The sequence below is a fragment of the Echiichthys vipera genome (assembly GCF_963691815.1).
Source record: "Echiichthys vipera genome assembly, chromosome: 1".
Classification (NCBI taxonomy): Eukaryota; Metazoa; Chordata; class Actinopteri; order Perciformes; family Trachinidae; genus Echiichthys; species Echiichthys vipera.
In genome coordinates, this window is record NC_139826.1 from 10,674,450 (window position 1) to 10,690,097 (window position 15,648).

Genomic DNA, 15,648 nt, shown 5'->3' on the forward strand with positions numbered 1-15,648 from the left:
AGTCTAGATCTATAATAATAACCAATATATATAGCTTCAGTCCGATATTACTGAGTTGCATATTTTACTGGTTAAACCTTTAGAAAACACTTGAAATGAAAATAACTGTAAAGTGAGCATTTTGAAATTGTGTTGTTGAATATACAAGGTTATACAACACTCAATAACTACTCCATCTGTTATAACTAAGCCATTATTTATGTGTACAATTTAAGATGGAAATAATAAGCCGATGACTAGAATAACAACAGATGTGGATTGATTTACCCTGAATAATAAAAAAAAGATCTTTGCCTAGTATTTTCACCGCCATCATCCAGGTGGGGTGCTCCAACATCATGGAGAGACACATGAACATAGCTGTCTGCGGCAGCCCCACCTGCAGACAGACCACCTACATGTTCTTCAGTGTTTCATTAAATGTATCATGTTCAATCAATTTAAATTTGATTGGCATGTAGCTATCGAAAACAGACTTTCATTAGATTTAATAAGAAACCGAGAGAGACGATACCGCACAAAAACATAAATTCCCCAACACAGAAGCAGGTGCATGAGGTATATGTAGGCCTACTATAATAACCAACTAAATAATGTAAGTCATATATTATAAAGTGTAGATATACTACACTATATATATATATATATATATAGTATGAGAAGATGTCTGGTCCAACAACAGCAAGACCACAGCTAGAAATATGTTACATCTGAAATCCAGAGCGCTTGGTTATTATCGGTTGGCTACTATTCATCACGACAGGTATCCACTCGAGTAATTCCATGTCCTAAGTTTGTGCGATGTGCAGCTCTGACATCACAGCTCTGTCCAGACAATCTGGTTCTTAGCACTTGGACAGCAGAGAGGTTTGAAGCACCACCAGCTGGACCAGACTGCTGTTCTACTGTTCACTGAAGTCTAACCCTGTCGCAGAAATTCTATATCACAAATATTTCTGATCTGAAGGAGAAAAACCTAATTTATAAAAAGGGCACTGGTTATGCACACTCACCAACTGGAAAACCAGGATTCATTCAGGCTACTCAACACACAAGAGCATCCATGACTGTTCAGACTTGGAGCAGTTACACTGACATTAAAAAACAAAAACAAATGGACACTACGGATCCCCAATGTGTTAAAGCAGTGCAACAGCCTCTAGTTATGCAGAGAGAGAACTTCACAGACACCAAAGCCCACAGAACCAATCAGTAGGACGTTGTGGTCTTAGAACCAAAGTCACCTTTTTATGGCAGGAAATAATTACAAACTAACATATACAACTATGATATAAGCAAAAAGGTGTCCTCGAATGACCAAAGAGGACATATGGGAAATATGTGCCAGATTAACAGCAATAACTGGGAGTAATCTGAAAGTGTTCTCTAATTTTGCTCACTGCTTTTCCCACAAAATAAAGGTTTTTGTTGAGGTGCAGCAGTGGTCGTATTCTGCACATTAAAGAATAACAATATTTATGAATACATCAAAACATAACCTGTTCTCTAATTTCGATCTCCAGTGCATGTCCAGGATATAAACATCCATCCAACTCTCTAAATTTTCAAAGGTCACGCAGACAGATCAACAGTTATTTCACAACACGTCGCGTTGCCAGTGTAAAGGTAGTGAATGCTTAACTGATTACTACAATTGTGTAAAGAGAATTGCGTTCACTTTACTCATATGGTGTGATATGTAGCCTAGTTAATCGATCAGTATATGTTTATTTTTGCTATTATTTTTATATATTTTTTAAATGATATTTGTATTTAACCTGACCTGTAATTGTTGCGGCTCGGGTTAGATCCGATCAGGAGTCATTGAGCACAGCAGCAGCATGGAGGCAGCAGCGGACACTGAGCCTAACTTCCCCGGAAACTGAGACACGAGGCGAGCAAACCCTTTCCCCCCGGCTCTTTCTCTTTGTCCATCCAGCTCCTGCTGAAGCAACATCACAGCGGCACCATGGCGACTGTAGTAGATACCAAACTATACGACATCCTCGGTGTGTCTCCATCCGCCACGGAGAACGAGCTGAAGAAGGTAAATGCACGACAATGGCTGAATAAACTTAACAATGACATTATGTTTCTTTGTCGAGTTTCAAAATGTTAAAACTGTTACAATCCGGAAATGCGTGTAGCGTTGCTATGCGCAGCTAGCTAGTTAGCTGTGGGATAGCCTGCTAACAAGCTAGCAAGCTAACTGGCCTGGATGCTCATGTGACGATGCGACTGTTAATGTAAAAACTATTATGGGCTTTTATAATTCTTGCGTATTTAATAAATATAGCAAATATGAGTCTTTACGGTCTTCAACTGGACAGTTTAAACACTAACACTGAGGTGGAGTTAACTTGTGGCGATTGACCTCACGTTAGCTTTAGCTCCGGTGTTTGTCATGTAGTGAGCTAACGTTAGCTAATGTTCAGCCTTGTCGAAGGATCTGGAAAGATGTGACGTTAGTTTGTTTCCTAAAGGCCGGGAGCTACTAACTAACAGCCTGTAAACGTTTGCCCACATGTGCACATTTGGGTAGTGAGTGTAACAACCTAAACGCAAGATCTTGAGTCTAGATAGTTGGATCAATTGGACGTCACTTTGACCGTACAGAAGCTAACACCAGCCGTCGGTACATAACGCCGAACTTAACGTTTGTCACTTAGACGAGGTGTAACGTAATTATTTAACAGTCCCTGCCTCTTGTACATGGCATTGAATGTTTTCCACCTCCAGACAGTTCACGACATATAAAAACCGCTAATTCAACATATTTAACGTTGAATCAAACCTCCGCTAGCATCGGCTAATGCCACAGCATGTAATTTTAAGCATCTCCTCATGTGCTAACCCAGTTATACCTCTATGGTTTCACAATGGTGACCGTTATTTAGTATTTATTGTCTTCATTGACGTTAAACGAGAAGTAAACGCTTGCCACTTTCGACAACGAGAGCGATCACTGATCTGTGATCAGTGTTAGCAAGATAATAGGATACCGCACGTTTACCTTAAGGTCGGTGATTACATTGTCAGACATTTTGAAATGCCATTTATTATTATTTTTACAAAGTGAAAATAACGTTGTCGAAATAAATAATGTAGATAAAAGTTGTGAAATAACTGTCGTATTTTCAGTGAACCGTTGAACATACATTTTTAGGTTGTTGAAAGTGTTTTACTCGCTTGAACATCTGGTTTCATCGGGAGCCACGTGTGGTCGCTTAACAACAGTAGATGGGGTTCCTTCAGACGGTTTCCTGAGTCACACCTGTGTGATTCAGGAAACCGTGCATATCTACCACGAGAATGATGTTGGCTAATAATGCCCTCTTCCATGTACTTCTAGGCATACCGCAAACTGGCGAAAGAATACCACCCTGACAAGAACCCAAATTCTGGCGACAAGGTAAGACATTTGTGACAGTCCTGTTTCAAGAGAAGTTAGTCATAGGCGTGATGGAAATTAAGATGGGGCGCAGACAAGACAGTGGATGAGCGGATTGATACGTTGAATCGAGTGGTATGAGCATTGTTGCCCCAACAAAAATGGTTTGAAAGAGGGGCTTTCTGGGGGGGTGGTTTAAACCAAAGTTTTGTCCCTGTCTAATGCTTGTCTTTCTCTTTGAGTCGTTTTTAAGAATTTGTGTGGAAAGTCATCAATATTCCATATTATTGAGGGATGGGGTGGTGAGGTGATATGTTACTTAAAAAACACCAACCGTTTCATATGTTTCTCTGTCATTTAACTTGAGGTGTCATAAATCATGCACTTTGCAGGCTGAGGGGTGAGCCCTCATAGACTGTTTCTGTCTTCATTAAATTGCCAGAAAACAACTGCAAAGGTCAAACAGACCAGATGCTCCGCGTGTGACTCCGACAGGCTGCAGTGTTTCAGTGGAATTAATAAATGATCGGCTAATTACGGCTGTGTTGTCAGTCCGTTCACGCGGTGAAACTAGAGTTCTAAATATATTATCAAAGAAAGAGACAAAAGAAACGTTTTTATGTTATGACCACAATACTTTTAATAAGATTCCAGCAGCAGAGATCACATCACTCAGTAACTAGCTGCGTGACCCAGAATGAAAGGCTTTATTACTTTCACAGTGCCATTAGAATGAATAAATAGTCCAAGAATGCACTGAGAAAATGCAATTTGCAGTTTGCCTTTTTTTATAGCCTACATTACTACTAACTAAAAATGTGCGAAATGGTGATGTATATTATCAGAAATGAAATGAGCGATATCGTGATTTGAGATTTTGGTCATATCGCCCAGCCATACTTGGTATTAGGTTGTATCGCTGTTTAGTTTTGGGCAAGCAATTTCATTTCCTCAACCTCCTAACATCCCAGACCCCCCACAGCTCTACATAATATTGCCATTAGCTCATAATGTAGCATTTTTGAAAATGAAGGGCCTCTCTACCATCAATTACCATATGGCAAAGTGTTATTTTCTCAGCAGGGAACACATTGTAACAATAGGACATGGTAACTTCAGAGAATTAAGCCAGGGGCAGTATTTGTAATGTGGAAACCATTGTTTTTTTCTGTACTTCCCTGGCTCGTCCTTTCCACTGTCAAAGAGACCAAATAACTTGTGTTGGATGTGTTTTGAGATAATGTCAGAGAGGTGGTGATTCAACTCTGCATTCCTATTCTTGATTGTAGTCTTCCTAGGCCTCCTGTTGGATTGCATTTGTTATTTGTATGTTTAATTTTAAGATCTGCTTTTCTGTTTTGATGCTTACACTTGAATCATCTGTGAAAAGGGTAGTTAAAATTAAGTGATGTAATATGTACAAATTGTACTTGTGCTCATTTAATTTGAGTTTTCGTATTGTTAGTGATATTTTTACAGATTTACTTTACTCTAATAGGTTTCTAACTGCAGGGGTTTTATGGGATTTTAAGTGACAGAACAAGTGTGGAATGTTCCCTTTGTAAGGATAGTGCAAACTGAGGCATGCTTTGCATGTCTTTTATTCCCACCAGTGTTGAGGTGAAAGACTAATGGGAATCGTACTAGGTCCTGAGCTGGTGTTTAATTTGCTATTGATGGTCTATTAGAATAATCCACTGTTACGCAGGTTGAACTTAAATCGCATTTTTTTTGTCCATCCTCAATAGTTCAAAGAAATCAGTTTTGCCTATGAAGTGCTGACCAACCCCGAAAAGAAGGAACTTTATGACCGCTATGGAGAACAAGGCTTGCGGGAAGGAGGTGGGGGTGGCCCGGGGATGGACGATATCTTCTCCCACATCTTCGGTGGTGGACTTTTTGGATTCATGGGCCAGGGAAATCGCTCCAGGAATGGAGGTCGGAGGAGAGGAGAGGACATGGTCCATCCACTCAAGTAAGACCAAGCTCGTACACTGATGACAATTGTTTGTATTTAGAATATGTAGACTAGAAAGACTTTATGGATCCCAAGCTGGGAACCTGCAGTTTCATTTCATGTGCAACAATGTGTAATCAGATTTCATTTTTAAATAAATTTTTTTATAAAGTCCTTAGTGTTCAGTACAAGCCAGTGCTGTATTTTTAACTCTTCTGTTTTGTGCTAACTAAGCGGTATCTAAACGGCTCACTTTTTTCAACAGGGTTTCACTGGAGGACGTTTACAATGGGAAGACAACTAAACTTCAACTTAGCAAGAATGTACTGTGTAGCACTTGTAATGGGTAAGTCGCATAACCAGCATGGTTAAATAGTCCACATTGATGTCTGCTTGATTAGCCTGTTGTATAATAATTGTGTAATGTATCCATCTCTGGCTCTTTATGTGTGCAGGCAGGGAGGCAAGACAGGCGCTGTCCAAAAATGTACAACATGTAGGGGGCGTGGCATGCGCATCATGATCAGACAGCTGGCCCCAGGAATGGTCCAACAGATGCAGTCTGTGTGCACTGATTGTAATGGAGAAGGTAAGCAGTACAGTGGTCCAAACCGCAATCAAACATTGGGTCCGTCTGTGTATTTTTGTGCCTCGACCAGTTGCATACCCCTCACATCGTCTCCTATAACCCTCTCCAGGTGAAGTTATTAGTGAGAAAGACCGCTGTAAAAAATGCGAGGGCAAGAAAGTTGTGAAGGACGTGAAGATTCTGGAGGTACACGTGGACAAAGGCATGAAGCACGGCCAGAAAATAACCTTTGGAGGGGAGGCTGACCAGGCGCCTGGTGTCGAACCGGGGGATATAGTCCTTGTCCTGCAGGAAAAAGAGAATGAGGTAGGAAGGCCATTCTCCCAAAAGTGTTACCACACTTATCTAAACATGCCCTCAATTTCCCATATGTACTCTTTTCTCATTCGAGGACACCTTTTTGCTTATATCATAGTTGTATATGTTAGTTTGTAATTATTTCCTGCCATAAAAAGGTGACCTTGGTTCTAAGACCACAACTTCCTACTGATTGGTTCTGTGGGCTTTGGTGTCTGTGAAGTTCTCTCTCTGCATAACTAGAGGCTGTTGCACTGCTTTAACACATTGGGGATCCGTAGTGTCCATTTGTTTTTTAATGTCAGTGTAACTGCTCCAAGTCTGAACAGTCATGGATGCTCTTGTGTGTTGAGTAGCCTGAATGAATCCTGGTTTTCCAGTTGGTGAGTGTGCATAACCAGTTCCCTTTTTATAAATGAGATTTTTCTCCTTCAGATCAGAAATATTTGTGATATAGAATTTCTGCGACAGGGTTAGACTTCAGAACATTAGAACAGCAGTCTGGTCCAGCTGGTGGTGCTTCAAACCTCTCTGCTGTCCAAGTGCTAAGAACCAGATTGTCTCGACAGAGCTGTGATGTCAGAGCTGCACATCGCACAAACTTAGGACATGGAATTACTCTAGGGGATACCTGTCGTGATGAATAGTAGCCAACCCATAATAACCAAGTGCTCTGGATTTCAGATGTAACAAATATTTCTAGCTGTGGTCTTGCTGTTGTTGGACCAGACATCTTCTCATACAGTGGAAATCGAATTTGAGAACAAATTAATACTTGATTTATTCTGAAATGTTATTTTTTATTTTTGTTCAGAATTTGATAGAATATCCGCTCTGGCTATACCTCTGCTGTCCTAGCATATTTTTCTAAAATAACCATGGCACTTTTTATATTAGATTAAAAAAAATGAACAGGAAGTGTATAGGCCACAGCTTTGAATGACTCCAGCACATCTGCGCACACAGGACATCACTAGTTTCTCACACTGCTCTGGTTTGATCTTGGTCCATTCTTCTTCAGTCTCTTCACCAGTTCAGTAACTGTAGTGGGTTTCTTAGACATTACTTTGTTGCCAAGGCTTTTCCAGAGATTCTCTGTGGGTTTAGATCTGGACTCTGTTCTGGCCAGTTCATTGTTTCAATATTCTTGTAAAAGGGGGCATTGTCTTGCATGACAATTGCAGCTGATTGGAGACAATCGCAGTGAAGGTGTTGCATGTTGCTGAAGGAGGTTCACATAAACATTTGCATTCACTCTGGAATGTAGCTGTAGAAGAGGCCCAACTCCTGCTGCAGAAAACATCCCCAAACCAAGACACTTCCTCCTCCAAATTTAACTGACTTTTTATACACACTTTGGGTTCAGTCTTTCCCCAGTCCTACGCCCAACATAATGTTTCCATCAGGCACAAACAAACTGAACGTACTCCCATCACTGAAGTCACTCTGGACCACTTCTCCTCTGTCCACACAACATGCTCCTCAGCAAAGTCAAGTCTCACCTTTTTATTCTTTCTGCTGATGAGAGGTTTGGTCACTGCAGAGTGGGCGTTCAGTCCAAAAAGTCGTAAACAGTGGGACACTGTGCAGGGACGGATCCTTGCCCCGTTCAGCACTAAACTGACGAGGAACTCCAGCTGCAGTGTTGAACCGAATCCCCATTGAGTCTTTGCATAATCCTGTCCTCTCGTGCACTTGTTGTTTGAGGACGACCGGCCTTTTTAAGGGACTTAAATGAATCTTATTTATGAAAGGGCCATATTAACACCATGGTTTGTGTAATGTCCCCACCAGTCCTAAAATCGGTATGAGACAAACTGAACAGAGGGATCCAGGAAAAGCAGTGTCTTACATTACTTGAAATTGCTGCCAAATCCCTGTGGTGACGTCAGAGTTGAAAGCATTAGCTTATCTAATGGTAAGCAGTTGACACTCAGTAGTTACAGCTAGCTTCCCCTCCCTGTCTTAATTCAGTGGGCAGTGAAGGCTGGCTTGTTCAAGACAGGTTGCCTATGACAATGTAAATTAATGTTGGCTCAACTGGAACAGCAGGCTGAGCTGTAGCAATGCCCCTGGCTCTTTGTCCCGGGAGATATCTGTCAACGTCGGAATATGTTAGTGGAAGAGGGAAGCTAAAGAGGCTACTGCAACGGGCCACAGCGACACATAACACTGACAAGTACTTCAGGTGCTCCATCTTATGGGTGGAAATAGAGTAGAAACCACAAATAACAAATGTGCTAACAGGCAGGTTAGTTTGCTTCTCTGTGCATTCACTCACCGAAACTAAATTAAACAAATGTTTGGCTTGAAAATATTTTATTTAATTCTGTAACCAGGGTCTGTAAGGGTTCTGGGTTTAAAACACTTGAATTTAAGTGTGGTGTTTTCTAGGTTTGAAAAGTGCTTGGATTTTGAATAAAGTGCTTGAAACTGCGTGAAAAATTTTATGGGATAGCATACATGTGAAATCTGCAGTTTGCCACAGCTGTATGGTGCTGGAAAAGCATGAAAATGCACCTTGGAATGCTTGAAAAATGATTGAATTTGATTTTGGAAAAGGTGTGGGAACCCTGTGTAACTGATTTCACCATCACAGTTGCCGTGTTTGCAGTGCTGCTTTCCACCAGGAGATGCTGTGCGTTTCCATAGTCCTATAACTAACAAACTATGCAAAGGATATTCCTTAAGTTTGGACAAAGGATAAATGACAAGTGATGTTGGTACGAAGAAGTTCATCAACCAATATTTTTAACAATCTTTCTATTTTCAGACATTCCGGCGAGATGGCAATGACTTGTTTATAAACCACAAACTGGGTTTGGTGGAGGCGCTGTGCGGCTTCCAGTTTATGCTGAAACACTTAGACGGAAGACAGATTGTTGTGAAGTACCCTGCTGGGAAAGTCATTGAACCAGGTCAACACTCTTCTTATTCTCTTAGCTATTTTTAACATTATTTCAACAGTCAAAAGTAAACATTGTTTAATTAGGTCGAAGCTCTGATAACCTAGTTACAGAATAAATGTTGCATTAACATGCCTTCACACCTGAGCACACCCCAGACTCATGTTTGTGCTGTTTTGCCTAAAGGTTTGTGTGCAAAGGTTACTGGTGAAATACGTTCTTCTTCCACCAGTAGGCTTACATTGTCCATTTACATGGCCATACACTTAGGACTACACTTGTTTTGAAGTTGTAGAATCAGCCATAATATAGTATGCTGCATGAATAGGTTGGGGTAAGTTTGGAATAGATCTTATTTTGTAACATGCTGCATCTTTTCCAGGCTCTGTCAGGGTGGTGCGAGGAGAGGGTATGCCGCAGTACCGAAACCCCTTTGAGAAGGGAGATCTGTATATCAAGTTTGATGTCCAGTTCCCAGACAACAACTGGATCAGCCCTGAGAAACTTGCGGTATGACATGTTACTCCTTTTATTTCTGAACTGCCTGTCATCTTCTGGTATTGGTTCATTACAGTGAGGATTCAGAACAGATATTGCAGGGCTCCAGGCTGCGACCACAATTTGAGAGCGTGCAACTGAATTTTAGGTTTAGTCGCACCTTTTAGACACTAAGCACTTCTTCAAAAGAGCCTGATAAAAATGTGACACTGAATTTGAAACGGCACATTGTAATTTCTGCATCTGTTATTGATTTCCCGTGTGTGCCCCTAAAATTTCTGGTTGCGCTCCTAAAATTTTCAATTGGGAGCCACAGTGCTCCTAGTGAACAAGGTTTGTCTGGAGCCCTGTATTGACCCAAACTAATGCTTCCTACTCCACCACTGTTGATTTATAATTTGTATGTGACCTGTGGAGTCAGATTAAGAATTTCAGAGCTATTAATTCCAGAGAGCTTTAGTTACCACAGCAATAAGATCAAGAATGAATGAGAATGTACAGTGAGCCTTATAGCACAATGGAAAATGTCATTACTTCCGCAGTCGAGTATTTTCAAATGTATTGTTGGGACCAGAAGTGCTCGCTAGCCTTCAAGCCTTTTAGGGGACATCACGTTCACCAGTGGCTCACAGACTCAAAGGAAACGCACTTTCAACTGTAGCTTTGAAGCAGAGGAACAGGTGGTGTATTATTGGCCATGGCATTATAGAAAAAAAGGATCCCACCACTCATCTTAAATAACCTAAGATGAGTTGTTTTTAAAAAAAAAAATGTTAACAAGCCACAGCTCACTAGTGCTACACTACAAGTCTAGGATGAGTTCAGTTTTTGTTTTATCGTAGTGAAGCAGCTGTCTGGCCAATATTATGTTGCCAAGTTGGACTTGGAGCCGAAATGATAAGTCGATTGACTGAAGAAGGTTAGGCATCTATTTTGTTAATCATTATAGTATTGTTTTTAAGCAAAAATGACATTTACTTTGGACAAAACCAGATGTCACCATGAGAACTTGTGATTAGAGATGCACGATCCAGTTTTTTTCAATCCGATACCTGGGCTGAGGGTATCGGCTGATGCCCCATACCACTCCAATACGACTTTTGAATCAACCGTATACCTTGCTATGTGAGTGAAGGAATTAGGTGTGACATAAACATGTAGCCTTGTTAAAAAATAGGGTAACTAATTAACAGATATAAATGTACTTATAATATAAATATAATAATATAAAATAAATAAATTGATTTTATTTTTCACGAACAAAAACATCTAATTCACAAAGACTTTCTATGCGATGTTGTAAAAATGTGGATGGTAATTTCATAAAACTGCTCCATTTGAAACGGCTAAATTCCTTTTGTATCACTGCACTCGGTTAGAAAACATGATGAAACGGGCTGTCTGTTATAGCGGCATTACGGTGAATGTTTTCCATGTGCAGGAGCTGGAGGACATGCTGCCCTCACGGTCAGAGCCGCCCATCATCACCGGAGACACCGAGGAGGTGGACCTGCAGGATTACGACGTCAGCCAGAGCTCGACATCGGGCAGCCGCAGAGAGGCGTACAACGACAGTTCCGACGAAGAGGGTGGCCACCACGGGCCGGGGGTACAGTGTGCCCACCAGTAGTCTCATTCTCTCTCTCTCTCACACACACACGCACACACACGACCCACGTTCTACTTGGGGAGAAAATGTATGAGTTGCAGAGTAAACGAGAAGGTAGGTCAGATTGTAAAGGCTTGGTAGTTCCTCAGACATGGCTCAAACAAACAGGCACGTGGAATTGTTGATTTAATGTTATTGACGTGAGTGCTGGGGTTATTTTGCTCTTTGTCTGAGGAACTCACACCGGGGCAACCAAAGACTTATTCCACTGCACCTGAAACAGATTTAGACACTTTAGACGGCCACTTCAGGTACAAGTCAAATAATGTATTTAAGATGTATCCAAACAAATGGTTGCCCCTGGGATTCCCATGTAGGACTGTGATCTGGTGTTTAAGGTGAACCCCCTCTACTCCTGTCCCCCCTGTTAAAGTCCATTCCCCTCCGCTAATAGGAACTCCAGATCGCTTGAAGAAAGGAACGTTTCTTGTTTGCCGAGTGTGTGACTTGCATTTTGTTTTCATAGTATTTACAATAATTTAAGAACTAAATAATGTGCATACACAGACAAAGCAGCTGAGCAACGTGACGCGCAGATCCTTGAACTTATGCATTCATGGATTCATCCGCTCGGCGCCATTCGTAGGATTTGTTTCTGATTATACAGCTTTATTTGTAGGTTTTTACTTTTCTTTATATTTTAATTAAAACAGAAACTTGGTTATTGTGTCTATCATTGAACTGGTTGTTGGTAAGCTTCATCAGCTGCTGTGTGATTTTTAAAAAAAAATGACAAGTGACATGACAAGAAAAGTATAGCCTGTGTATATGTGCCGAGACCATGTGCATGTAAAAAGCTTTGGGTCCGGCACTCATCAAACATCAAATGAAGCAGCACACTTCTTAAGAAAATGTCTATGAAGTTGTTGAATAAATTGTTGAAATATCACGTGCTGTGTGTGGTGCGCCTTTTTTTTCTTCATTCTCATTAACAAGCAGACATAACAATATCAAGCAGATAGACTCTGGTGTTTTAAGATCTTTGCTGCTGACAAAACCAGTACACAACAGGGACAAATACAGTATCTGTTTCTCAGTGTCCAACCACTACACTGGAAAATGATCAACTGTTCCTCTCCAGAAACACTCTGTCAGTGATGGAACTAATCCACGTATACGTCAGCACTGATTACCAACTGTTCTGTAATGGCTGTTGAGGGCAAATCCCACCTGACTAAAATGCCTTGATGCTCGTTTTAGATCCAGGCAAAGTTTCCATTATCAGTCAGTTAATGAGATCACACTCCGTCCTTATGCAGTCTGAGTAAATGGAAAGACTTGCAGAAAAAGAATATGCTGTAATGGCTCTTGTTGTGGTCCAGTGCAGGTGAGGCAGATAATCACTGTCCCCATGGCAACACACTCAAAGTTTCTTTATTTTATCGGGTCGGTATCATTACAGTAACATCATGGGAATTATGTTTATATGCCACATATGGTCACATTAATAAACTTGAATGTTTTCAACTACGTACGTAACAATGCAACAGCCAGAATAGAGCATGAGGTCCTGTACTGCATGTACCAGACTCCCAGAAAGCTGTAGGGGCCGCTCCCATAGCTACCGTTCACGTCTCTTGATGCTTTTTTCCCCACCACTTCTGTCCAGGGAACAAAAGGTGCTCTACCTCGGCTCTATACTGTCACTTCCTGCCTTATGTTCAGTGGCTGAACTCTATACCTCTCTGCCATGGTTGCTTCCAGCTTGATCCAACAGACCAGCTTGTGTTTACTTGATGATGAAGCTTTCTCTGGTCCAGGATGATTTAGTGTGTCCCAGAGCATAGTTGGTCGAGTGTTTAGCTACTGGATTCACCCCATTGAAGAAAACATGAGGTATTACATGCCGTGTAATACCCCCAGTGCTTTCAATTCAATTCGATTTTATTTATAGTGCCAATTCATAACAAAAGTTCTCAGGACACTTTACGGAGTAGGTAAAGACCACACTCTATGACTTATTTATGATTTACATAGACCCAACAATTCCCCCGTAGAGTACGATGGCAACGAAAACCTTCCCTATTACAGGCAGGAACGTGGAACAGACCCAGCTCTGTGGAGGACGGACATCCGTCTGCACCGGTGGGGGAGGAAGAAAAGGAGAGAGAAAGAGAGAAAAGACAGAGAGAGACACTTCCAGAGATGCAAGCAACCAAAGAGTAACTAATAGATAATAATATCTATAGTAATGTGACTATGACTTATATGTTATGGCAGTTAATACAGCAGAATAGTAGAAACAAGCACAGCTAAGGTGATAGAACATGAAAATGATGATAATTATGTTGTCAAACATGATCAATGATGAGTAGGGGCAATAGCAGCTACGATACAGCGAGACAAACCACTGATGGTGTTTTAATGGCTACAAATGTTATAAATAATAAGACTAATGATAGTATATATGACTAATAGTAATAATAGTAGCAGGAAGCGTCATGCAGGACCACTGCAGCAGGCACCACCACGATCAGCAGAGACCTGAGAGACGACAAAGCACAAACAGCTCCGGGGAAGAAGTTGAATTAGTAACATACATTGATGAGACATGAATGATACAAACAGAGACACCATAATAACTATCATTGTCATATTCCATAACCTTAGCTGTGCTTGTTTCTACTGTATTAACTGCCATAACATAGAAGTCATATTCACATTACTATAGATATTATATATACAGTATAATATATACTGTATATACTTTTGTGGTTGCTTGCATCTCTGTCTTTGTGTCTGTCTCTCTGTCTTTGTCTCTCTCTCTGTCCATCTGTCTGTCTCTTCCTCTCTCCTTTTCTTCCTCCCCAACCAGTGGGTGTGTTTGTTCCTGCCTGTTAAAGGGAAGGGTTTCGTTGCCACTGTGTGCACAAGATTCCTGTTGCTACTCATGGGTGAATTGTTGGGTCTCTGTAAATCATAAATAAGTCATAGAGTGTGGTCTTTACCTACTCTGTAAAGTGTCTTGAGATAATCTTTGTTATGATTTGGCACCATCAGTGATACCTGCCTTTACTAAACACGGGGCACAGGCTTCTGAAGAAGATAGGAGGAGGGTTGCTGTTGTGAAAGAGAGTTCAGATTAAAGCACTTTAGAATGATTTCAGAGGTTGTGCCAGTCAGCCTTGCACCAAAATTGGGTCCAATTCAGAGAACTTGTGCTGACCCCCGTAACCTGTTCTCAACAGAGCAGTCGATTTGGATGAGGATACTTGATTGGATAAAATGTTTACTTGTTAAAACGAGCAATGAAAAGTTTATTAAAGGGAGCCATTCATTTCTCTTGGACTACATAATTATCCACTTGATGTGACGGGAATGGAGCATTAGAAAAAGGGGGAAAAAACAACAGAGGCAGCATTAATTTGATCCCCATTCATGTGTGAATGCCCGAGTTATAAGTTTTAAAGAAATCAATCATCACAAGTGTCCTAGTTTGGTGCTGTGGTAAAATAACTGAAGAGAAGAAGAGAACACTGCACACTCCGAAAATACAGCACCACAGAGAAAGACTCGACATAAAGCAATCCTAAATCTTTCAGATCAACAAAGGCAGACATCATTAAATGTAAACTCAATATGCTTTTACATTTAAAGACAAAATATGAAACTATAATAATAAACATGAGAACATAGTATAAACAACAAATATAAGAATACAACATAAGCAAACTACAGAAGGCCAATCAATGAAGCATACACCCAAGGCAACACGATCTACAAGAGTGTGACTATTTAGATTTACACACTTTTATTAACCACACGCCTGAGGGAATCAGGTCACCAGGCAGCTTTTTCCAGAGAGCAGGACCACACTTACTGAAGGCACCTTCACCGGATCTGGATTTAAGTCCTGGTACAACTAGAAAACCTCGGCCGATGACCGGCCCTGATTGGGAAATGATCAGTGAGAGTGTCAGAAACACACAGCGGAGCTAAACTATTAGGTGCTTTACTCACTATTAACAGGACGACGTGATTTCAGTACCAGAGAAATATGTTCACATTTACATGCACTGTTCTTGTGAGGACTATGGCTCATTCACAATAGATTGGAGGCGTGCTTCTGATCGATTGGATACTCTTGCAAACAGAGCATTACAGCAGTCTATTCTATCTCTCGATTAACAATCGAGCTTTGAGATTTTAGTGAGTGATTTATCGTTGCGTTTTTGTCTGTTCTATCATTGCTGTATTTTTTTACTGCTTTGTCATTTTTGTGTGGGACCCCCTCGAAAACAAGTTGGTACAACTCAAGGGGTTTATGCCATCAACTGAATCAATTCTCAATTCATTCTAAAAACCTTGTTGCAGGTGGAAAAAGAGTTGCACAAAACATGA

General features: G+C 40.9%; 1 protein-coding gene across 1 annotated transcript; it reads left to right on the top strand.

Moving 5' to 3' along the window:
• Positions 1-1,918: 1,918 nt before the first annotated feature.
• On the top strand, positions 1,919-12,196 carry dnaja2a (DnaJ heat shock protein family (Hsp40) member A2a). Its single transcript, XM_083922265.1, has 9 exons — positions 1,919-2,047; positions 3,353-3,412; positions 5,140-5,366; positions 5,614-5,694; positions 5,804-5,937; positions 6,047-6,243; positions 9,008-9,152; positions 9,523-9,650; positions 11,080-12,196. Exons 1-9 carry the CDS (start codon positions 1,970-1,972, stop codon positions 11,266-11,268), a joined length of 1,239 nt encoding a protein of 412 aa, XP_083778391.1. The 5' UTR covers positions 1,919-1,969; the 3' UTR covers positions 11,269-12,196.
• The last annotated feature ends 3,452 nt before the right edge of the window (positions 12,197-15,648 follow it).